The sequence below is a fragment of the Micropterus salmoides genome, unplaced genomic scaffold, assembly GCF_014851395.1.
Source record: "Micropterus salmoides isolate LMB-PRFRI ecotype aquatic unplaced genomic scaffold, ASM1485139v1 Ms_hic_scaffold_22, whole genome shotgun sequence".
In the NCBI taxonomy this organism is placed as follows: domain Eukaryota; kingdom Metazoa; phylum Chordata; class Actinopteri; order Centrarchiformes; family Centrarchidae; genus Micropterus; species Micropterus salmoides.
Genome location: NW_024041373.1, coordinates 860,272 through 886,353, shown reverse-complemented (window position 1 = coordinate 886,353; position 26,082 = coordinate 860,272). Strand labels below are relative to the sequence as shown.

The 26,082-nt window shown below is 42.0% G+C and overlaps 1 protein-coding gene across 2 annotated transcripts in view; it reads right to left on the bottom strand.

Moving 5' to 3' along the window:
- Nucleotides 1-2,548: 2,548 nt before the first annotated feature.
- Nucleotides 2,549-26,082, bottom strand: part of ndst2a (N-deacetylase/N-sulfotransferase (heparan glucosaminyl) 2a) — a 44,649-nt gene continuing 21,115 nt past the window's right edge. Inside the window, exons 3-16 of one of the 2 annotated variants that reach the window (XM_038736798.1) lie at nucleotides 23,322-23,372; nucleotides 21,196-22,824; nucleotides 15,725-15,812; nucleotides 14,857-15,011; nucleotides 13,321-13,506; nucleotides 13,053-13,181; nucleotides 11,594-11,776; nucleotides 11,274-11,370; nucleotides 11,059-11,182; nucleotides 10,172-10,346; nucleotides 9,429-9,599; nucleotides 6,346-6,455; nucleotides 6,135-6,237; nucleotides 2,549-4,853 (exon numbers count right to left, since the gene is read on the bottom strand). In XM_038736798.1, coding sequence (XP_038592726.1) covers nucleotides 4,728-4,853; nucleotides 6,135-6,237; nucleotides 6,346-6,455; nucleotides 9,429-9,599; nucleotides 10,172-10,346; nucleotides 11,059-11,182; nucleotides 11,274-11,370; nucleotides 11,594-11,776; nucleotides 13,053-13,181; nucleotides 13,321-13,506; nucleotides 14,857-15,011; nucleotides 15,725-15,812; nucleotides 21,196-22,269 — 2,721 coding nt within the window. In that variant the 5' untranslated portion in view covers nucleotides 22,270-22,824; nucleotides 23,322-23,372 and the 3' untranslated portion in view covers nucleotides 2,549-4,727. The remainder of the gene's footprint in view (nucleotides 4,854-6,134; nucleotides 6,238-6,345; nucleotides 6,456-9,428; nucleotides 9,600-10,171; nucleotides 10,347-11,058; nucleotides 11,183-11,273; nucleotides 11,371-11,593; nucleotides 11,777-13,052; nucleotides 13,182-13,320; nucleotides 13,507-14,856; nucleotides 15,012-15,724; nucleotides 15,813-21,195; nucleotides 22,825-23,321; nucleotides 23,373-26,082) is intronic. The other variant, XM_038736799.1, reaches the window with a different exon arrangement.

Below are 26,082 nucleotides of genomic sequence, written 5' to 3'. Positions count from 1 at the left end.
ATGATGTGTGTTTGGATCCAGACATAACAAGCAGCCTGAGAGAAACCTGGTTATTTAGCATCCTGTTATCCAGGATTCTTATTATCTAAAGTTGTGCCTTTTACTGTCCACATCCAGCAAGTCTTTCACTTATGTTAGAGAATTATCTGAAACCCAGAGGAGGTGTCAACATGCCACAGTCTCCAAGTTTCTGTTAGAGCACTCCAGCTGACATATATGTGGTTCTCGAAACTAGGATAAGGGTCTACTCAGGTTTCTGAAAACAGATTGATTTTTTTTACTGCACATCCGCAGACACATGTCCCAGATACTCCAAAAAACAGATCATCATGCACTCCTCTGCACCCACTAGGAGTGGTGTGGTGGTCTGTGGCCGACAGCTGTGCACAGATTAAGGCTTACATTTTCTTAGAGCAGTTCTGTGTGTGTGTGTTTATGTTATTTGCTTGCAGTTCACTTGCGTTTAAAGTGTATTTCTGTGTGGTTGCAGTGCATGTGTGTATTTGTTTCAGAGTGATAATCCTCAAATTTTGTCTTTCATTATGTCCCAATCTCCACAGTGCTGCGCGGTCACTGTTGTCTGTGCTCCTGATTCCAACGCCACAGGCTCTGCCCTCTTCAGACAGCACAGGCCGTTCCCCACACCAACTTAATGCATCCACCAATCAACCACAGTGTATGACAAGATGGAGAGACCACGTTCACATTTAGCAGGCTGCAGACTGTCCACAAGGGGAGCGGTTTAGTCATTGTTAGGCCAGTTTTACACAGTGAGGAAAGCAACCGCAACAGCAATGCAAAGCTGAAGATGGAGACATGTTGGATGTTACCTCCAAAAGAAAAGGCAGTAGTTTATACTGCAGTATTTTACAGTATATGAGGACACTTGAACCACGTATTGGGAACATCACTCCACTGCCGTAGAGAACACAGTCTTACTTCCCTTTCTAAACATAAAAGGAACAAGCTTCAGTATTAAGCATTCTGAGGCACTTTGCCTCTGTAAGGCCTCTGGTGACCCCCCCAACCTTTCTATAGTGGCTTATCCTGTTTAGTGGTCTGTACCAATACCCACACTCAGGGACTTTAACACTTACGTGTGTGACTCTGTATCTCCACATTTAAGAGTAGGCTTAAGACTGGACATTTTAGTTTTGTGTTTTCTTATTCCTGTTATTAGGGGTCCAAGCCCGAGTGGGCTGGGAACCCGCGAATGCATGGCATCACGGTTCCCAGAACCAGCGGAGCTAGGAACCCTATTGTTTTCGCTCAGATTTTTATTATTACTATTATTTTTTTTATTGTTCCGTGAATTTACACCTAATACCACTAATGCAGCTTAGACGGTAAGTGCTAGGGACGCTAAACTCACAGGGTAGGTTCAGGACCATCAGACGACGGCATGTGAAAAATTTCGCTCACTTCGACCACTAGGGGGCGCTACAAGCAAGGTCCAAAATTTAGCACATTCAAAGCGCTGTAACTCCCGCATACAGTGGCGGATATCAAAAACCTTATATCCACGCGTGGGGGATCGAGCTGAATCTCGTGGTATAGGCCACGCCCATTTCCGCCTAAACTTTGTTTTCGCTACGATCGACACCAAGCTTGGCACGGATAATCTCTGGACCAAGCTGATGAAAGTTTGTAGAGGGAATTTTGATCCGACAAAAAACATCCCAATTGCACGTTAACAAATATTTGCGAAAACGCTAAAAACAGTAACTAACACACATCTCTGGCTTGGAAAGGCCAATCAACACAAAACTTGAGGACCTTATGTGGCATGCCCCCCTGAGGGTCTGTGCAAAATTTGATACAGTTAGCCCCTAGTTGGCGCTATTCAAAAAAAATCCCATTGACTTACATGCATTTTACACCTCCACAACCACAACTCCGATTGATACCAAATTTGGGGCAATTGTGCCCCATGGGGCCCTGATCAGACATGACAATTTCGGTGCAGTTCAGCAAACAGCTGGCGCTAAAAGCGAAGCTCAAATCTCTCACTAAATCCCATTCATTCCTATGGCATTTTCAAAGGCAGGATGTTTTGCCTCTGTTTGGAATGGCCCAACACCACCAAACGTGGGGACCTTATGCAGCACGACGGTGCGCGCCCTCCGTGGGACCAGGGGGGGCGGCTTGCGCCGGGAGGCTTGGACCCTGCTTACAACTGCTTGCAGTTCTAGTTATTTTTACTTTCATTGATATCTGTACCATTTTTATTGTCCCCGTTATCTCGCTCTCTCTTTCTACCTGTTAAAAGTAAGTTCTTCCTACTGTGGCCAAGTCAATATTAAATAGTAATGTCTAGAACAGCTCTATATAAAAAGTGCAATGATATATCTTCTGTTATAACTTGCCACAAAATAAAACTGAACTGTTACCACTCCTGACAGTACTGCGCCTTCTTTAAAAAAAAATCCTGAGGAAACCTCTTCCTGTGTGGTATTGGTGCGGCTGGTGGCCGCTGGTTGTATACATACATAAAATGAGGGTGAGTGAGGTAAAAGGAAATAAAAAACAAAACAAAAGACACAACAGCCATCTTTTCCAACCTCTCTGTGTGTTTATTAGAGATGATACAGTGTTGGCCTTTTTGACATTCATACAAAACAAACAGAAAACAAGACAGCAGCTTCTGATTTGTGTCCATACTGGCTCCAATGTCTTTCCTCTTGTCCCGTGCATTCGTGGGTTACTGTCCTCGGATGGAGACAAGGGTGTGCGTGTGTGTGTGTGTTTAGCATTCTGTGTTGATTGTTCAGAAGACATTTGATACATGATGGGCTTTTTTCCCTCTCTTCGCTGAGCGTGTAGCGCTCTTCCCGACTGGAGGTGCTTATGCCCCTCTGACAGTTTAACAACCCACACTAGGTTTTAAATAGCTTTGGTCCAGGACTGTGCCTCGTGATCACATCATGTCAGGCTCACTGTAAACAGCTGCCTTACTGTCATGATTACAATGGTAAAAACACTTTTTGATTGATGACAAAATAAATTAGCACATTTTAGATCAAATAATCCTGTTAGCACTGTCCAAGTTCAATCTACATTTTTCATGTCCAAGTCAATTTACCTGTCAGGGTTAGGCCTGTGTCTGTTCAAAGAGCTGTATGATGTCTTCTATGGTTCTGGAGCAGCTTTGTCAAGTCTGAGATGTAATAACGCTGATGATGTCATAGTGATGTCATCAGTGTTATGTAAGCTTGGAGACAAAACTGAACTGGAGTCACAAACTGGAGATGTGAAGTTTGAAAGTGGTTATTTACCAGGAAGGGGAGCATTTTCTAACTTGGCTCCTGCTGCTTCATCATCATGTCTCTGTCTCTTAGGAGTCCTCCAACTTTATAGAAGTGCAATACCATATAACTAGTATACCCCTTAGGGTAACATTTGTATTTATAAACAAATGTAATTTGTACATTTCCAGTGGACCATTTTCATTTAATAAAAACGATCCTCATCACTAAAAACACCCATCTTGGAAAATTCAACCAACACTTGGAATGACTCTTAGTGTGACAGCATCCATGAGCAGCTGTTGCAACAGAGCAGCCTCCAGCCAAAGCCACAAACTCAGAGAACACTGCTAACAGTTTTACAGTGGATACCCAAGACGACCAATCCCACTCACTGCAGAGCTGACGTGAAACCTGGACTTTCACAATCTGGTCCTCAAAAACTTTCACAATCCCATCGTCCAAATAATTAAAATTCCATATAAACGATTTCATATAACCTGGAGAATGGATTGAGACGCAGTCTATCATCATTCAAAAACCATCTTTACCTTAGTGAATATATAAGAATAATAAAGCTGCTCACTCACAGCTGTTTCCCTGACAGGATGTTAGTTAGTTGGCAGAGCCTGGACCACACCTGGGCTTTAGTCATGTACCAAATCTCACACACATGATATTTACATTGACCCGTTATCATAAGAACTAAATCCATTTTTAAATGTCTGTAACTACAGTAAACAGACTGGAAAACTGTGAGGATGAAAGGGAACACAGCCCCCTGACAGCTGGCTGGACCTGCAGGTAGATGTGTGTGTGTGCGCGAAACAGAGAAATCTGGACCAGGATATGGACTGTCTGTCTGTACGGCTGGTCATTTTGTTTCTCACCTGCCCGCCAAACCTAACATATACAACTGCTTTTGAAAATAGACTCCTTTACAATCATTCTTGTGAAGAGATGTGACGTGTGTGTATGTGTGTGTGCATGTTAGTCCTGTGCCCAGTCATACACTCCATATCCACACCGTCTCATCCTGCGAGTTCCTCTCCTCACATTAAGGCTGCCTGACCTGTTGTTTATACCCCAAACGTGCTGGTCACCCAGTCCTCTGGATCCACAGCAAACTGATGTGTACAGTGTCAGCCCCCCCCGTCCAACACACGCCGACTGAGGCTGAAGGCCGCCCAGTGCTCGCGGGAGGCTGGCAACATATCAGGAGGTGGAGGGAGAGTCCGCTGGGATCCTTCCCAAACAGGGACCAACACTTAAACAAAGCTCCCGTGTTGTCGTTTTTGCCATGGAACAGGAGCACCAGTAACATCAGCTAAACCCTTGTAGCTCTATTAGTGTGTGCTGCTGTTGATTCCAGATCGGGTAGTCCAGTCTAATCCAGAGCAAGCGTTGGCTCATCCACAGACTCCAGTCCTGGGTTCTCTGTGGCGTGTCTGTCTGTCTGTGTGTGTTTGAGAGCATGTGGCCTCAGCTCCAGCTCGTGCTCTGGAGTTCTTGGCGGAGCCAGGACGGCAGCGGTTGGCCCAACCGATTCAGGAGACGCAGCAGCTCCATATTGTGCTCACGGTAGTACTCGGCCAGAAAGGCACGCGACTGCATGCACACACACACACAGAGAAATTGAAAAAGATCAGACACTAAATATTTGATACAACATACTGAAGTTAAAGAGCACTGACAGTCTCTTTGACTCATTTTTGAAGGATCATTTAATTGTGGGATTTCTCCGGTGTGCTTGATAATACCAGTCTCTCTGTACTCTGCTGGCTCAGTGGCTGCAGAGGTTCTTAAAGATAACTCTGGTGTTATTCAACATTTCTCTGGTCAACAAATCCCATGAAAAGCAACACGCTGTAGCCTGACATGCACCTCCCCAAAAATGTAACAACACGTTACCGCTACAGCAAGAACTGTGACTGCTTGGCTTGGTCCAAGCACCCAGGAAGTGCTCCGCTCTTTCAAGCCAATTTTACAATTGGCCAAACAAGCGTCTGTAAAAATGTTTTTTTGGATCGTCACAAGCCCTGCAAACTGACTTATTTCAATATCAGAATTTCCATTAATTTGGTGGATAACATTTGGGAAGTCTAGAAGGCTCCCAGCCACGGGCCAGCTGGTTCCAACTGAAGATGTAAACTTAAGAGATAAGATAAGACAAGACAAGAAAACCTTTATTTGTCCCACAGCTAAATGTACTAAATGTTTATTTGAGAAATTTCCACACAGCACCATAACCGAATACTGACTTTTGCTGGGTCTAGGCTCTATTTCACTTCATATTTCGTTCATGTGTCCGTGTATGCATACAATGGGGGTTACTGTGGAGAGGAGCTGTGGTTTAAAAATGTTTGGGAAGCACTGTTCCAGTGAGTATTTGGGGCAGCAGGATGGTGTATGAGAGACTGCGGCAGAATTAACTACACTGTGTGTGTTCATAGTTTTTGGACAACAGTAGAGGTCTATGGCACAGAGGAAGAAGATCCATCAGGCTGTGATACACACAGAACTTAGTTTGGGTCCTCACATGGGCTGTGTTGTCATGAATATTACCAGACGTTTACTTTTAGCTTTGTTTACTTGCAAAGCTCCACACTCTCAGACCCCCTGAACTACCCTCCATGTGCTGCCAATCTGGACTTGGTTGATTTCCTCTATAACCTGAGTGATGAAAAGCGCATTCAATCGTCTGACTGCTTGCACTAACAATTGTATACCCAAATCTCAGCAATGAACTCGGTCAGTTCTATGTTGTTAATGCTGAAAGAACTGATGCCCCAAGTTTCAGTAAACCAAAGTTCTCCTTTAAATTTGACTGCTTGCACATGCCAGTCAATAAAAGAAGCAATGAGATGAAAGTGTGAGGTGTAGATGTACCTCAGGACTCATCTCTGGGTACTTCCTGCCTTTACTCTTCCCCAGACATTTGGCTCGACCTCCTTCCACCCGCTGGCACCAGAAACCTTTGCTGTCATCGTACCTGCAGAAACACAGCACGGTATTTCACAATACAGTAAAATACCTTTCACACGTGGTATATGAACAGTGTGTATGAGTGTGGTTGTACGTGTGTGAGTGCGTTACAAACATTAGAGCCTGGGTGTAGTTGAAGATGGGAGTGACGCTGAGGAATCTCTGGATTCCCTCCATCACCAGTGCAGGGTTGGAACGCAGGAGGGCTCCGTCCACAATTTGCAACTACAACACAAACACACACACAAACACGTCACTATCTCTGTGAGGACCCATCACTGACATTATGCATTCCCGAGCCCTTTACTCCTAACCTTAATGTCAGAGGTGTGGACTCGAGTCATGATGACTTTAGACTCGACTTGACAAAAATCAAAGAAGACTTGCGACTCGACTTGGACTTGAGCCTTTTGACTCAAGCTGACTTGACGCAGAAATGGGTTGTGTTGTAGGCCTACTACCGGCGCGCTGTGAACGGTTCGTGATCGTTCCCTCTGGCTGGAGGAATACGTATAGGCTAATCCATGCACAACAGATGGGGGCCTGACGCAGCACCACGCAACTTTCTAAATTCCTCTACCTCACGGAGAAAAGAAAGGTCAGGTCGAAACAGTGTAGAGAGACTGCCGCAGCTGTTGCATGAAGCTGCTTTCACCAATTATAAAACAAGTTAATTAAGATAAAACTATAACATCGGCGGGTGCCGTTTCACAACAACTCGTTTTGTTTTATAAATCCAGCGCACCTCTTTCCTTCACAGCTGAGGCCCTAAAAGGTGTGTTAAGTGTTGCTTTACCTGATCGGTTCTTGTAAAATATCCACTGCGTCTTCTGACGTCATAGTGATGTGTAGTTTTCTCACCGCTGGTTTCTGTCACTGCATCTCCCGACAAAACACCACGGTTTTATTTCAGTTTAGTTCAGTTCACCTGTCACCTGCTCTGCTCCCGTCCGTGTACACACACACACATTTATTTAATTATAAAAAAATTAAAAATTAAAATAAATTATAGAACATTTGTTGTGTGAACTCTGCTTTCTTTCTGTACAGGCTAATGCTTCAATCAATACATGAAGCGCACAATGAAGCGCGCATTATGACTTGTTTAGGACTCGAAACTCAAAGTTTAAGACTTGGACTTGTTGGTCCTTGACTTGAGACTTGACTCGGACTTGTAAAACGATGACTTGGTCCCACCTCTGCTTAATGTAATTCTAATGTTAACCATTAAACCAAGTCTTAAGCCTCAAACAGCCTTTAAACATGTGGGGTTGAGTATTTTGGTCTCGGCAGGCTGCACATGATATTTAACAATGATTTCAGTGGGTGACACTGTGGGTCCACCAGAGACGTCTGACTGATTTAATTGATGCCCGTCATGCAGGGCCCCCGTACCTTGTGACAATAAACTGACTGTAAAGACCTTTGGCAGACGCTCATCTGACTGAAGGCCACAGACCGCCATCATTCTGACCAGCCAGATTTACCTTCCACACACACACAACATCATGGATTTATTGAACTTTTTAAAATTTAATGTGTCAATTATGCATTCTTCAAAATAGCCCGTGAAACAGGAAATAGTAATCAAATATTGTTAACTCTAAACACCATCTTAGAGTGAAGAGGAACGCAAAGCTGCGTGCGTGCACACGGAGTGGAGCAGAGCAGGTGACAGGTGAAGCATGTGAGTTGACACCTCGCTATGTTACAACACTGAAATTTAACAGAGGTGTTCCATCGGGAGATGCAGTTACTTAAACCAACGGCGGGAAAGTATAAGCAGGGTAATACAGACGGGGACACGGTGAATATTTTACAAGCACAGAGCAGGTAAAGCAAGGCTTAACACACTGGGTTTAGTATAAGGATGAATAATCTGTAAATTAGAAAGCTATGAGCAGAAAAAAGTCTGCTAAGTTCTGCAGTGTAAAATGCAATAGTTTAAGCTACTATACCATATTACATTTCATATTCTGTTATATATTTCCTCTCTCTCTCTCTCTCTCATATATACCATACTTTACATTATTTTAATATGTTAAACTGGCTAACTACATGATGTTATATTTCTATTATACTGCTATATTAATACAAATCACTTTGTAGTCACTTTTTATTCTAGTATTATATACCTCCTCTTATTTCTTTTTTACTGGCCCTGTTTATCTGTTCTTACTTCTGTCTTCCCCCAAGAGGATCAATTAGACTCATCTTTATTAGCTTGCTAAGATCATATCTATAAGTTTAATTCTGATTGATTTCCTTCCATTTCACATTAATATATCCTTAAATGGCATAAGACCTGCTACTGTGCTGAATGGTATTCAACAAAACCCATCCGGTTCATCAGGAAAGTAACTTCTGTCCATCCAGTTTCCATCTATAGTGTTATATCTATAACTGGACAGTAGGGGGCAAACAAGTAAAGGACATGTTAGACATTAAAGCAAATGGCAGTTATCCATCCATCCTCAGAATATTATGCATGAGTTAGCTTGATTCGTTTGTGAGCCGGCATATTTTAGCTCTTGTAAAATGTTGTCAGAGTCACCATCAATACGCACTTAAGGTTAAACATGTGAAAGTACAGACTGCTTAAAAATAACTCTGCATTGTTAGGTTTTTCCTGGTCTCACGACATCTCCGAACAGAACAGGTGACAAAATTAAAGGATTTGTTATTATCGGTTTTCAGAAAAAGATCTGCTGTCGTTTGATTATGTTGGTTCTCGTTTTATGTTGTGATTGTGAAGTACATTGTAACTTTATTAACGGCTACCACTCCAAGTACAATTACAACTGTCACAGCACCACCAATGGCATCACCAGGGACACTGGTAAGAGAGATGGTTTTATGTCTAGTTATTAGTGGAGACTTCTCAGAAACGGGCTGATTTAATGTATCACCATTCCCATGTCAATTTAGCTTTATCTAAATTATTGACTAATGTTGATATTGTTCTTCTCGATGTTTCAATGAGTTCATTGACAGTTTAAAACCATTTTGCAATGGAGAAAACTATTTGTGAATCCAAGGAATGCATCCATAACGTAAACCCACAAATATCTTGAAATGAGCATAAAAATGCTGTGTGAAGTGAAGCATTAACAATATCACCCCATTACAATTTGACACGTTATGTACCATACTAATGTCCAATTACTCCAGTGTGTGTTATCAGCTGAGGTGCGTTACCTGGCTGGGCTGGTAGTGTTGCAACCAGCGCTCCAGGTGAGTAGCATAGACCCCTGGATTAAGGCAGCGTCTCTGAAGGGCCAGCAGGTCCCTGGGGGCTGAGAGGCCTGCTGTCACCACGGCATGGAAAGTGTTGTTCAGAGCTGCAGGGTCCTGATGCGCCCTTTGGTGCTGTGGTCATTAACACACACACACACACACACACACACACACACACAGTGGTGTTTCCATCATCCAAATTCTTAAATGTTCAGCATTCACTCGCTATCTAACTGCTTTTGATTTGATTTTTGATTTGAAGTATTGTTACTTTACGGCACATATTTTCCACACCTGTCTGAAACTTTTCCATAGTACTGCCTAACCCCAAAACATGAGTAATACATGTCCACACACATTATCTACTATTATCTATTCTTTCTTGTTTTTGCTGTATTGTCTTTTGTCCATTGAGGCGCTCTGTTACAGGTTGTAAATTTTGGCTGACGTCACCATCAGGACGAAACCAGATAAAACAACAATGCTGCTGCTTCTGGCAGCTGAAACCTGGGTCACACAGTCGCAGGATGCGTGTACAGATGTATGTGTTAGGAGACTGCAAGGCTGAATTGTATCAATCACTCACAGGCAAATGCACATGCATAAACACATGGAAAATAAGACTATGACCCTTTATACCCCCCCCGGATTCTGGATGTGTGTAGTTTTGCCAGCAGAGCAGGCGATGTGGGAACGATTCTCACCTGGTACCAGGAGTAAGCTCTGTCAGACGGGTTGATGAGCACTGCCAGGATTTTGGCTCTGGGAAGCAGGGCAGCAGCTCTCTTAGGAGCTACCTCTGTGTCAAAATAGTTGGCACTCTTTTCAAACATGAAGTCTGTGCTGACATTGGAAGGGAATGGGAAGAAGTCCATGTACCTGAGGAGAACACAAAGAAAATGACACTAGTGCTGCTAGTACTAGTTAGCTGGTGCCTTAAAAGCTATTGTTTATGGTGTTATCTGAATCACTGTAATTTGTAACATTACAGAAAAGACTGGTTGATATCAAATGGATCAGGCACCTTTGACAGCAGCTGCAGTGTTCTTCACTAAACTCTGGAAGACACTGAGGTCCTGGATCAATCCAGGACTTGAACACTGTTATTTTGACGCTTTGTCTTTGTATTTTTGGGGGTTGGGAATTTTTGGTTGATAATTATTAATTTAGTCTTTAGTGGGTATCTTTGTCCTGAGAGTTGCATGTAGGTTTAGTGTCCCGGCAACAGACCTGCATGTGGCTACCAGGAAATATCAGTCCACAGCAAACAGAGGGAATTCTAAATTAAAATGACTGTAAAGTTGGACTGTGAATTCTCTCCCACACCTTTTACAGTGAGTGAAAGATGGGGGACATGGGGTGTTAAAAAGATGACACGGCCAGTATGAGCAGGAATGATTAACCACAGTTACCCTAACACATGTAAATATGTCATGCGAGTAGTGTATTAAGATATACTTGAAATAATCATCTAGAGAAAATAAGTAAAAAAAGATTCTAAAAAAATCAAAATTTAAGAAATGTGTTCAGGCTGTGACTTAGCACTGTGGACATTCTGAAGGTGAACAGTATGTGGTAGTCCTGTCTTTACCAGTCAATCCCATTGTCATAGTTTGCTCCACTGAAAAACTGGACCTCCTCGAAGGTGGTGGGGCTGGGGAAGGAGCTGGTGATTGCTGGGTGGAGGCTCAGGAATGAATGGAGCGCTGTAGTGCCTTTGAGTAAAGACAAGATATTTATAATAATGAAGGGAGAAATATTCAGACAAAGATCAAGGTGAAACCTGAGACAGAGAGAGTGCGGTACCTGTTTTCTGTGGTCCAATAACAAGGAACTTGGGGAGTCGGTCACAGGTCTTTTCTTTAGACCAGATATCTTTGTGTCTCTTGTCATGACAAGGGTTCTGAAAAATAAGGTTTCTTTTTTCACATTTATCACATCAAGAAGCAAGTCCATGCAACACTATGATTTACATCCCTGCCAGGACAAACACGTTATCTTTTGCGATGATTGAATCGTGATTAATTCAATTCTAATCAAAGCATTTTCCTAATCTTCAAAGAAAGAAAAGAAATGGTCTGCAAAACAATAGTAAGTAAGCTAGCTTACAAATTCAATACACTGACCTGCCAGAGGGGGTCTCTCTCCTCAGGGAAGATCTGGAAGTATTTCTCAGCGAGCTGAACAGGGGGCAACGTCTGCAGCCTGAGGTTGGTCCAACACTGGACAAACTTCACCAAAGACTCAAAGGTGTACAGACCCAGCCGATCATTGCCATAGTTAGACAGGTGGGTCATGAAGATACTGATCTGCATTGAGAGGGCACAAAGTAGTGTTGGCTTTCACAGAGAGACATGTTGGCTACAAATGATCAAAGACATAAATGTAGCAGAATATAGCAACGCATCTAAACATGCAAAACAATACAACAAAACATTTTAATTACAAACAAATCAGTCAATAATCCGTGAGACTGAGCATGAGAAGAGACATGGATTAATTCAACCTGTCTGTGATTTTGTGTGTGTGTTTGTTAGAGCTGTTGTTGATAGACAGTCTTTTGAACCAAGCCCAGTCCAATCTCAAGTCTTTGAGACGTGACTTGCAAGTCAAAAAGCAAGTTTTTCTGGTTTATCAAAGACAGTATGAAGATTACAACATAACAACAGTCAAAATCCATGTCCGTGGTGTTTCACTGCTCGTGGTTATGATCTTAATACAACTCTGCTTGGTCACATTAAAACCAGGCTCAGTCTGGTTCCTGAATGTGACTGCGCTCTCTAATTATTACTGCTTTGGCTTTTTAGTTAAATAATTACTTTAAAGAAGTGGTCAGTCATATTTTTATGCTAAACCAACCTTATTGTTTTTATAATGTCTGAATATTTCCAGTGCAATGTAGTGCGCTGTGTGATTATAGCGATGCTGATGGCACACAACTGAACCAATGACCCACATGCATGGCTTTCATTTTAAATGTCAGGAGGATCCAGATTTATATAAGGATAGAAGGCAGAAGCAGCTCTTCTTGTTATTAATATTACAAAGATCAGTTAAAATGGAGGGCTTAAATTCAAAGCCCTGACAGACGAGTGCATTCAGACACATTGTGCTGTATTCAATTGAACTAACAAAGCTCAGCTTGCAGTATAGGTATAATGAGCTGTGTTTACAAGACACACAGGTTTGTTACATTTTTTTCAAACAGCCTAAGATCATTTATAATTAGCTGTACTTATAGAAGCAAATTGTATAGAAAGATTTTATCGGAAATTTCTCACATAGTAGGCGGCCGCTCCGCCAACACTCTTGTTTAAAGATGGCATAAAACAGTCAGACAAATGACTAACATGAATAAAAATCTTAAATATTATATAACTAAAAGCAGGAACTAGCACATAAATAAGTGAGTGATGACGAGAGGAAACTGCATTTGTCAGCATTTATGGGTCACCAAGAAGTCTCCCTCAGCCTTTTGCCTTAAAGTCTGAAGTCAAGTCGCGAGACCTCCTTTTTGCATCTCCAGTCCTAGTCTCACGTCTACAGCTCAGGTGTGTGCATGGGGGTGGTGGTGGGGGTTCGTACAGGGTTTAGGAGGACAGTGAGGAAGAGTTCTCCTCCTCTGATGCTCTTGTCCAGCTCCTTTGAGCCTCCAGGATATTCATTATAGAAGATTGTATGGGTGAACAGACCACAGGTCTGCCTGGGCAACACCTAAAACACACAAGGAGATCATCAGTTATTAAAGCGGTCTATACACAACAGACTTGATCAATTTTTTACTGTAAGAATGCCCAGACCAGTACATTATTGCATTGCAAGTAACGATCAAGACAATCAACTGTAGACTGACCTGGATCCCATTGTGGATGAAGCCACGTCGATATCGCGCTGGCCTCAAATGTGGGTATTCCTCCGTGCTGGTCACCTTGATGCCCCACACAGACTTCCAGGCCTCATAGAGCTGGCTGTGAACAGGGTAAACCCCGGAGTGATGCGGAGCCACCGCATATCCCATATCTGTTGGGATGCCATGCTCCTAGAGAGATTAAGTTGTGCAGAGAGGACAGGATGTGGGCAAATGAAGAGGTCGCGAAGAGGGGGGGTAATGGTCAGGAGAGAAGAGCCAAGGAAGCAGATACGACTCATATGCAGGTGTGTCCTGCTGATATAACCACAGTACTAAAAACCTTCACTTCTGCCAGTGCTGTTGCTCCAAATGTCTATACAAACAGGTCTATTGCACAACAACATGTGAAAAAATATCTGAACACTCTTTAGAGCTGACACTACTAACGTCAGAGATGTGGAAGTAACAAAATTATTGATAAAAATGGAGGTGATGTCACTGGACTATGCAGAGTGGACAGGTGCCCGCAGGCTGTCTGCCCATGTCCAATTTTATTTACTATTTATATTCATAACTTGGATCAAGACATCCCACAGGCTCATTTCCATTTTTAAGTCCAATTGTACAAATATTTGGGTATATTAACTGATGATCAGCTCTCTTTTAAGTTGCACATTGATAAACTTGTACAAAAGCTCAAACTAAAAAAAGCTTGTTTTTCTTGGAAAACCAGGAAAAGATTGGTTGCTGCAACCTGTCTCACTGCACTCGATTACGGTGACCTGCTCTATAGAAAGGCGCCTGGACAATGTTGTTGTTGGATACTGTCTACCATAGTGCTTTGAGGTTTGTGACTGGATGTAAAGCATCAACACAATCATTGTACCTTGTAAAAAGGACAAACTGGCCCTTATTATCAGTGAGGAGGCACATACATTGGATCACTTTTATTTACAAGTCTATGCTACATATGCTCCCCTCTTATCTTTGCACTTATATATTATGCTACATCAGTTCCTATAATTTGCGCTCCGGTAACTTGTATCTGTACCTACGGTCCATGCAGAGCTTGGTAAGAAGGCCTTTACTTATGCTGCCCCATCCACCTGGAACACATTGCAGACTGATTTGCAGTTGCAAATCTGATGCCTTTTGGTGAATTTAAACACTGCATGAAAGATTTGGAAGTAGACGCTATAAATTGTTGTCACTGCTTTTAAAATAACTAAATCCTTTAAACTTACGGTATGTATAATTGTACTTTTAAGTGGTCTAATGTCATTTGTTTATGTATCGTAAGGGTCTTGTTGATTGTTCTATGTTGTTGTGCGTGTGCTCGTGTTCCTATTTGTAACTGTGCTTTGTCAATATGCTGCTATTTTGCCAGGTCTCTCTTGGAAAAGAGGTTTGAAATCTCAATGAGATCATCTGGTTAAATAAAGGTTAAATAAAAATTAATTAAAAAAAATGCTGTACACAAATCATGCAGCAAACGCATTGTGACATTGGCCATGTCTGCAGTGTTCCAGTGCTGCTAACCTGAGCAAAGATCTTGTTGAGCCTCATCTGCTCAGCCAAGACGCTGACGTTGTGAAAGAGGTGAGGCTGCATGTGGCTCCACATATGAGGAAACCACCAGAAGTCCATCCTGTGTTGCAGCAGCATGTCATCTCCCCGATCCTCCTCATCAGTACCTGAAAACACGCAGAATTAATGTCAGTGTAAATCTGAATGCTTCCGTGATCACTTTCAGTTTTTTATTGCCTCATGTTAGTTTACATAAAATGATTCCCATCAGCTCTAATCTGAGATAAATCTGTGAAAAAGATGGTACTGCTATCAGACTGGTGTGCAGTACTGACAGATACCCAGAGACTATGTATTGGTCACAATTATACAATGGCCTTGATTTGTTAATGAGTTCAACTAAGAGCAAAACTTTTTGTTGTTTTATTAGAGAAAGGTTTGGGGCCTAAATGTTAGAGAAGCACGGTTGTGATTGAAAGGTTGCCACCTGAATCCCTGACCAGCAGGATCATTTTGGGTGGGGAAAGTGAAAGAGTAGTGATTGCTCATCCCTCATTACCACTGAGGTGCACTTGAGCAAGGCTCTTAACCCCCCAACTGCTCCAGTGGAGCTAAGAGAGGGTGTAGTGAATTGTTTAGAACTGTGTGTGAACACGGCCTTCCAGAAAGTTTCCCTGAATTAAATTATTTAAGGTTTAATAAATAACTCATTCTTACAATACTAAACATTGCAGATACCCATGAAAGACTGTTGTGTTAAAGGTGAAAGCCCACATTTATGCATTTAAAAAAAAAACTTTCTGCTTTACAGATCCAAAGCTGTGTTATAAGAGATTCTTTCAATGGCTGTGTTCATACAGTAATGGCACCTGTTCCATACCTGTGTGATAGAACTTTCCAGAAAATCCCAAGTTGAAGGTGAAATCAGGAACCAGTGCTCTCAGCTTGTTTTGAGTGTTGAGCAATGCCTGTGAAAGGATGAAAAATACACTCAATGACATCATTTTTTATTTCTTAGTAGTATTAGTATGTTTAAATTATGGCAGGGCGATGTCTCCAAGACAAGACAATCACGATGCCAACTCAACATAGACAATGGCTGACAGACATCACAATCGGCAAAACTCTAATTCAAATTATAAACCATTGCTGCGTAACCTCAATGATCCAACAAGGCCTAAGTCACATGTAGTAACAATTAACATTTTTTATGCAATACATTTTATAGTGCTGGATGAAAATAAATCAATATACAGGAACTTTAAATGAATACTTTTGATACTGGTATCTTTATGCAGACTTGTTTTACAGAAGAACATGTTTTCATTTTCCATTTTATATAATAATTTTAGAGATCAGTACGGAGCCTGCATAACAAAACCCAACAGTAAGTTTTAATAATCAGAAGGGTGACAATTAAAACCTGGCCAAACCACATATGTATGCTGAACGTGTTCCGTTTTGTCCCGGCAGAGCCCAACCTAAAACCCCAAAAAAGCGACTAAAGTCAAGGCGAGTCAAGTGGAAAAGGGGCTCTACACTGTCTCTGCCACATTTCTCCTCTCAACACGGACTGTCTGTGATTCCATAACTAGGAATGTGTCACAATTTTTTTTCCAGTGCCACTGCCTCTGACATTCTAAAAAAAGCTCCAGGGTTTACTGCCATCACTCCTGGCCTCTATTAAACCACGTGGGAACAAATGACACAGCGCTTCAACAGTCAGAGTTGACCAAATCGGATTTTAACCATCTTGTTAATTTCTTAAAGCAGTATAGAAAGTCTGTTTTTATCTCAGGTCCCAGTCCCACACTGGTACTGGTCGTTTCAGCAGACTCCATAGCATGCACAACACGCTTCAGTATGCTTACAGGTCCCACAATGTGGGTTTTATTTATACAAATTTAATCTGTTTTGGGACCAATTTTTAAGAGACTTCATCCAAACAACCTGGGCTCACAAATGCCGTGAGCTGCTAATATACAGCAGGAGGTCCTCTCCATGTGACTGACTGTTATCACTTCACTCACACACACCCTGGAATCTCCCTCTCTAGTTTCATCTCAGGTCATCGATTCACGCGCTAACCCCCCCTACTGTCCTCCCCCGGCATTAACACATTTCCATATTCAGGCTTTTGTTACAGACACGGCCTCCCCTCCAGCAAGACGTTCCGCTGTGTGCAGTGGGTCAGACCCTCACTACCTGCGCCCCTTGGATTGAGCCTCGGGCTGTTGCTGGCAGTGTGGCCGCCCCCTCGCTCTGACATCTCCATGTGTTGTCCCTATAGGTCCTGTTTGTGCATGTGTGTGTATTTCAGACCTGTGTGTAAAATACTAAAACAAAATAAACAACCGTTAAAACAGTTTCCCCTTGTAGGATTAATAAAGTGCATCTTCTTCTTTCCCTTTATTGCGATTCGACACAATTTTATGTGATACGACACGATGCAAAAGAATAAGCATAAGCTATGCAATTCAATATGATATGAGTTTCATTTTATTTGATTGTATTAATAATAAATTAACTAAAATATTAAATTACTTCACTTATTTCTCTAGTACTGCAAGCGTCTCTTTGATGCAGCTTCTTTTTGACTTTCAAAAAATGTATCTGACAAAACACAAAATAAAAGCAGACTCTGGCCTTGCTTTAAATCAGTCCTCCTTTCCTGTTCTCTGTCTACAGTTACACTTCTATCACCCCTCACACATTTAACATTTTAGGAAGTTGCAATACTTTGCTCACGAGTCTGGCTAGCGGTTCTGATGGGACTAACTACAGCTGAATCCGAGGGGGAGGGGGAGGCAGAAGTCTCCACACCATGTCACTGCTTCAGGTGAGTTAGTTTTTAGGTTAGCTTGTGTACTTTATATCAGCCTGGCATATTTTGCAAATTGCATTTGTCTCGTCTCTCAAGAAAAAAAAGGAAGTGTCTCCAAACATGGGCCCCGACTGTTGGTGAGCTTGGCGACATGCAAAGCGGACTTAAAAATGTGGAGTGTAAACTGGGCTTAACTGGGTCTAAATTACTAAAGCAAACCACTCTACATCTACATGCTTTGTTCAAGGAGAAGGCATGAAGGGTTGGAAATAAAATTCTCAAAGCCAGCATTTAATTAACATAAAGTTTACCTCCTTCATCGTCAGCAGCTTAAGGGCAGAACTCTACATATCTAAATGAATGCAGCTACTCTCTTGATTATCTTGGCCATATCCAGGGGCTGTTTTAGACTTACACTTTGTTTTCTCTACTCAGTGTTGGTGAAGCCCTCTAATGTAGGCTCGGTGGTGACAATTTGTCACATCTTTTCTAAGTGCAGCAATTAACAATATAAAAGACTACAAGAGTGCCATTAAAATACAACTGCTATAAATGTTAATGCTAGCTTTTTACTTGCACAGATGGCTGACACAAGCCAAATTAAAAATCCTCACAACTTCTAGCATGAGTCATTGATCTACACCCTCCTCTCTCTAGGCACATACTTAAACGATTATACCAGTGCTTTTGCACAATAAGCCCAGTAAACCCTTGTGTGCTTACAACTTACATTACTGACAATTCATGCAAGTGGAGCTGAGATGTGTTTTTCTTACTTTTCAGGAGCCCACTGGTTTCAGTATTTTTTAGTACTTGCTTGATAATACATCATAATGAAACACACGAGTCACAGAGTGATCTGTGAATCCTTCCTGGTATAGCTTTCACATGCTGAAGTGAAGATCTGACAAGAGCTTCATTTCCAGTTGCCACATAGCACTGCATTTACAACACACAAGGTTTGGAAAGTCAACAGGGAATACAAATTATTGTCAGACATGAATTTTGTAAAAACGTTTTGATAGGTCACTGTAGGGCTGGACCCAAATATTCGATCAGTGGGTACACATTCCATTCTCAATTTTGGGATTCGAATAGAGGTTTTTCTCTCTCACACGCCTGACCTCTGCTCACAGCAGTGAACTTTAAATTGAGTTATGCCAACTGCAGTGTGGCAGTTATGGTGTTTATTCATTTTAATTAATAATTTTCATTACAGATTAACACAGTTTAATAACCTACATTTTAAATGTAATCATTAAACTGTAGACTACAACAAACATAGTGAAACATTTAAATAATTAGGCCGGCTAAACTATTCCCATTTATCTCACAGTCTGGACTCTCAGCTACTGTTCCCCCTGCTCAGCAGAGCAGCTACCAACCCGGTTCAGCACTCACCCAAACTTTCCAGTCTACCTCACTCTTCCGGCTCAATATCAAATCCCTTCAACCCTGGAATAAATGTTACTCATTTATCTAACTCCTCCCTCTCTAAGTCCTGCACTCGGGTCTACTAGCCAAGCTGTAACCAAGTTAAAAATAAAGTTTTGGTAATAATGACTTGCTGTTTTAGTTAGCCTACACTATGAGAATAAAGAAATGGAGTGCTCTCCTCTCTTTCACACACTCATGCGAACGCACTCGCCGTTCTCTCTCCCCCATCAGATTCTCCTGCGCTCATGTCATTGCCAGAACTTCTTGGGCATTTATCCATTCTGCTGTTCTGCTTCTATCTATTAAATAGATGGCTATAGCTTGTGAAATGACAGCCTGCTTATCCCCCACGCACAGCCGGTGAAGCTTCGATTATTCGCTGTTAATTACAATTGAAGTTTCAAAGCTCAAAAAATTACATTCGGGCCATTGTATTTAATGGTCGATCCAACACAGAAGTACACAGAAGCAATATAATGTGCAAAAAGTTTTAGGCAGGTGTGCTGTCAAGTAAGAATGCTTTCAGAAATAGACATGTTAATAGATTATATTTATCAACTGAGTAAAAGGAACAAAAATCTAAATCAAATCAATATTTATCGTGACCACCAAAACAGCATCACTTTAACACACATACCTTTGTACAGTACTTTATATGTATATATTGTTTAACGAGCTAAATCACTACACCCATGAGTTATAAATGCATATGTTTGAGGGTGTATAACATTTAAACATTTTCAAAATATTTTTGAAGCTTAAATATGGCTGCATGAATTTGGAAATGACTGGCGTTAACAAAAGGATGAGCAGTGAGTAGTTATTTGGCTTAAACATGCAAAACCACTGCTATGGTTCTTTAAACCTGCTATGAGAGCAGTGAGGGAGAACCAAAATAGTTTGTTTTGTGGCTAGGACAGCTAAACAATGAGTTGAAACTCCTTATAGGGCTCCCAATTCTTTTTTTGAAAATCACAATTAAAAAAAGATTCTTCAGTTATAAAAAACAAAAAACTCTAAAAGTATTAAAAAAGTACCGGGCCGATAAGAGGCTGGATAAAGATACCCACACCTATAGCTGGTTAGTGACTTCACAAGGACTTTGTGAGGATGAACAAATCTCAAATCAAATCCCTTCATTATAAGCCTTGTTTTAACCAATGTTATTTTGTGATTCTTATGGCATACAGTGCGATCATTCACAAAAATGTGAAAGATTACTTCAGGAAATCACACTTAGGCCTACATCAGTGACCATATTTGTTATTCTTGTAAAGTGGAAAACAACCTGTGTTGTGCAACCCCAGGGGGTCAGAGGTCCACCCTCCACAGTCTCACAAAAGCCTGTGGGAAACACTGTTGTACACTCCTTGTTTTCACATCTCTTTTTTATTATTGAAATAATGATTATGGTTGCTTTAATGTCTGGATTCCACCGGGGACGGCTCTGTAAAGTTGCGTCTGGGACCCAGTTTTGTTATGTCCTCGGCAGAGCTTCATACCCAAAAGGGGTCAGAAGCAGAGCATTTTGCTACTTTGATTTGGCTAACTTACCAAATCAACAAAATCTGAGTAAGTTTTATTTTATTTTTATGCTTCTGCCATGGGTAAGTAGACTACATTATTAAATGGTTTCTTTTTGTTGTCAGTTTTAATTGTGTTTATTGTTGATATGATGATGAATCTGCACAGGGTGTTTTCTTTTGAAAACTGAATAGCTTCTTTTTGCCGTTCCCATGTCTGACCTCCTGCCCAGTTTGATCTGCTCTGTGCAGCTTGACAAACTAGCAGCATATTCTCAGCAGAGCAGAGTGGAGAGCTGCTTCTGAAATACCCTGCGGAGCATCTGGTGGAATCAAAAGCATTGTCAAGAATGGCCGCAATCCGCTCTGGGGGCCCCGGTGGAATCCAGTAAGGGTATCAGTTATACTTTTTGCTTCATATTAATTACTCAACAATAGTCATTGCACATCGACATCCTAAAAACTCAACACCTCAAAATCAACCACTGTGCAATGGGAGAGGAAACTAAGTTAGTGTCTGATTATTTGTGGTCTCTTGTGTGACTATAGATGACAAAGCTCACCCACCTCCACATCTGACACCTTCATACGGGTTCCCTCCTTGCCAACAAATATATCATCCACATCCACGAGGATGTGGCGGTCCAACGACAAACACAGTCTCTTCCCCGTCAGGTAGGCAATGGCGTCTACAAACACCAGCTTGTGAAGCCAATAGTTGAGATTATTTCCAAAGAGAACTCTTTGAATGCCATCATGGAGCCCTAAGTCCTGGACCACTGTGGCATGAAGGGCCCGCAGGGGGCTGGGTCCAAAATGTGCCAGTGCCTCTGAGGACTTGGTGCTTGCTAGAAGCACTGGTTCATAAGTAGAGTGGTTGGACTGGAAAATGGTCCAGTCATCCCCTGGTAAAGATCCCTGCTCCACCTGGTTGGGCTTGGTGATGTAGAGCAGAGGAGCATTGGGGTTTATGCGGTAGTCCCTGAGTCCCAGGTGTGAGTGTAGAAAGAGGGGGAAACCTTTAAGCTGTGCACTGAGAAGAGAGTTTTCATTAGCTTTGAAGAAGCCAATGACACCTACTCCATACTCAGCACAGTACTTGTCCAGCAAGTCACGATTCCATGCATCCAGATTGACATATTTCAACACATTTTCATAGATGATCAGTGTGTAGCGTCCACGGTTATGCTCCGTCAATGTGGGCATGTCACCTTTACCAGGAGCAATCTCAGTCCGGTAGTGGAAGCGACTAGACTCTAATATGGCTACAATCTCCTGGCCCAGCTGGGAGTAGATGCTTTCAACAAACACCAGAACTACGGGCTGTGTCCTGGAATTGTCCATAGCTTTTACCTGCCTTAGTCGGCCCTGGCGCGGGGGAAGGAAAAGTGGTGCCCTCTGGACACCTGGCTCTCCCCCGGCTGCCCCAGTACTCTCTCCTGGTGACACCCCCCCTCCTCCACCACAGTCACTAAAGGGTAAAGGGGGGGCCTCCTTGATTTTGGGGCTGTTGGAGACGTAGTAAGCTAGGAAGGCCATGGACAGCAAGCAAAAGATGATAAGTGCCAGGATGAGGCGGTGAAGCTCCAGCTGGCGGACACCTCGCATTAACTTCCACACACCCAAGCCTGCACCTACCATGGTGTTGGAGGGGGGAGGCAGGACTGGGCAGCAAGCAGCGGCGGTGAACAGGGAAGGAGAGCAGAGAGGTGGAGTAGGGATGAGAGGAGGGGGGAGTGGAGGCGGAAGATCGAGCAGTAGATACTGGCACTGAGCTGTGCTGGGGAACAGCCATTTACACTAGGTCACCATGGCCAGCATCATCCATTACCTACTCTCCATTACTAGCTCTGCAGCACAACAAAACACTCCCAGAGGACTAAATGGAAAGCAGGAGACCGGGGAAACTAGATGATTATTTAAAGGATGGAAATGTCAAAGGCCAACACAGGTAATCTCTGTCTGGTCTGAGGACCAGATGGGTCCCGAATTTTAAGTTCAAAGTTCAGCCTAAGCTGTTTGCTGCTTGGTCAGTTCTGTCTTTCAAGCAGCCGTGCAGGTGTCTCTACATGTGAATGTGTCCATCTGTAGATTCCTGTGTAGTCTCTCAGCATAGGGAGTGTCCGTGCTGGTGGTCTGTGCTATGGGGATAAACCCCCTCAGGCCACCTACCCTGGACATCCCAGAAAGAGACACCTATAGGATGAGACAGAGAAGGGTGGGAGGGAGAAAGAAGAGAGGACAAGGACCAAATGTGGGGGTACAGAAGGACAAGAGGAAGGAAACGTATGTTTCATATCAATATGCAGTTCTTATAGTGGTTCTGTACCATTCTGATGTTAAAGAAATGCTCCACCAAAACCCCAAAGAAAATAAATGCTTCTGCCTCTAGAGCAGTGGTTCTCAAACTTTTTCAGTCTCACCCCCCCCTTCAGAAGCCAAAAACACTCATAACCCACCCCAGCAAAAGTGGATTTCATTTATATCAATCATTAAGAATACAGGCAATTGAAATAAACAAGATTCAGGTTTAGTAAAATAGTCTTGCTACCATCAGAGCACTTGTTTATTTATGTCATGACATGAATCATTTAGGTCCGCTCAACATCCACGACCCGCCCCCCGAAGTGGCTCAAAGCCCCCAGTTTGAGAACCATTGCTCTAGAGAAAGGGCTAATTTATTATAGTCTCACCTGGAAAACACTGCAGATCTGAAAACCTTCTGATCCAAATCTGGAAGACCCCTGCAGGAAAGGGACAAGAAGAGGACATAGGAAAGGAGAAGAGAAAGAGTGAAAAAAACAAGTCGTCATTAATCTTTAGCTCTGTTTATTTTAAATAACAAATCCAAGAGTTTCATATGGTTTCAGCAAAACACGAACTGTCAACATACAATGAAGACAAGTGAGACCTTATCCCTTATATAGTGGAGTTTTGGATTAGGAAAAGATATTTGGGCTGTCCTGAAGACAGTGTCACATCTGCATAGATAGCTGACAGACATCTGGAGCGCTTCAAGGCTTAGATGGACATTAAACTCCTGGTCCACAAAAACAGTAGTATGAGCAATCTCATAAAAATCAATCTAGGACTAAAAATCAGAGATTATTAGTTGATAAATATTTATGCGGAAACTACAGAACAAAATCTCAATAAACATGTGAAATATAAATTAAATATGCCTGACATAACAAAATGTTTATGATCCAGCCATTAAGACATGATCACTTTGAATATAATAATAAGTCACGTAAATATCTTCCAAATGTCGGGACCATGGGGACTTGACAGACGTAGTGGTTCATTTGTGTGATCTAAACTGAACTTTTAGCATGAGAGTCATTGAACTTCGGCTTGTTTCCCACTATCCTCACTATGAGAACTCAGCACATGGATCCAGCTTTCACATTTGGTCAAAGTGATCCATGACATCACCTGATCAACAAACACAATAAATGCATTACAACCCTCTCTCTCTCTTATCGATAGTATTATTAAGTGCCCACCCTGTGAAATCCAAACATGCAAATCACACAAAAAATACACCACATCAGCAGGACCCATGTTATTACATTACCATTTATTCATTATACAATTTTGTTTTGTAATATATTATGATATCAGGAAACCACAATTGCCCTCAAAATGACCCAGAGGAAGTTCAACAACCACTTTAATTCTGGTATAAATAAGAGATGAAGAATGTGCTGCCTGTTTATAGTGACCATGCGTGTGGGCGGTAGAGCTCTTCTGATATGGGACTTTTAAGACTGATACAGATTGTGATATTTGAGGATTTTAAAATCTGAAATTCCAATATATCGGAAAAAACATAAACAAAAGACTATCCCTAATATTTGTTATGTGTCGTAATGAAACCAAGATAACTTAACATAACGTGTTTAAAAATTTACTTTTCTTATTGTTACAAATAGTACTCAAAAAAGTGCAGCTGATTATTTCAGCTGCTGTGTTTTGTGAGCATTTGTGGCGTTCCATACAACAGGGGAGTGCCATCTGATGGACAAACTATTCAAGACAACACTCATAACATGACAGATCCACCTTCCGTCTTTTTGTTTATTTTTAATTAGCCGTGTTTCGACCAAAAGTACCCAGGACTTTTAAGGCCCAGGATCTCTTTTCAAGGAACTAAAAGGTTCCTTCAGCCCATTGTTGTGTGCGTTTCCACTGTGGTCTAAAGACCTGTGAAGATTAGGCAAAATAAACCAGCTGGCATAGGCTGTAGGCCTATACGGCGTACAAAGCGTTGCACAGGCATCATTTGTAACCACTATCCATGAGCAACATCAGATTTGATTGGAATATAATGAAAAACTATAGGCTTTGCTTGACCATTAAAAACAGCTTTTTTGTGTGGAGTATAATGAAGAGACACGAGATAAAGATTGTTACAAATTTAATAACAAACTGGATAAAGCCATCACGTTCATAAAATAACTCCAGCACAGGGGAAAGAGGTGGTATTATGCTCACTTTCAGGTTCAAAATCCTATTTAGGGGTTGTACCAGAACAGGTTTACATTACATTTTCAAAATACACCCCCCTACTCCACATTGCTGCAGCTCCTTTTTTCACCCTGTGTTGAAGGCTTCGTTTTAGCTATGGAGTGATGCATCTGGTCTCTAAATGATCTTTGTTGGGAGTTGCACATTCGCAGTTCCTAGTTAAGGACTACTAGCCAATCAGAAGCAGAGAAAGGCGGGTCAGCAAAAAGACGGTCAACAGCTTCGGTTCAGCTGTACATGTTGCCGACCAGCTTAGCAACATGGACTAGAGCAAGAGTTTCAGAGTGGTGAGTTATTAATCTGTAAAAAAAAGTATCTTTCATCCATAAAGTTTTAACTGAGCTCTGTCTCTACATCACAGGAACAACTTTATGTCCACTGACTGCCTGGAGGGTAGCTAGTGTTTGGAGAGGAGAGCTGTGTGCTGTGACATCACAAGAAAGGGAAGTAAAGGCTGGACTACAAACGAGCTGTTTTCAGGCAGTTCAGAGCAGAGTTTTCTGTGGGAGATGGGAACAAGGGACTTTGGGCTTTTTCACTTTGTAAACCTATATGCACAACTTTCTGATCTTTTCATTACAGTTTCTCCCGCTGTACAACGCAACTGCCCCACAATCACTCCGTCCCTCTCTCTCTCGTTATACTGCGTTCACTTGGACAAGTAGCATGTACGTAACTCAGAAAAGAGCTTGCGGTCCTGTGGATTTCATGTGTAAGAAAGGGAAGTTGTGGGCAGATAATAGCAAGGTAGAGAAGAAAGAGATCCACATGTTTAATCCTGTGTTATCATGTGTTAATTCCTCTGAGTGTCCAGACTCAGGTCACATTTAAAAAGTGGCCCAAATCCGAACTGGAAAAGATCAGATTCCATGTGATTTGGCCTGTTCACACTGTTAGAAAAAGATCAGATTTGAGATAGATATG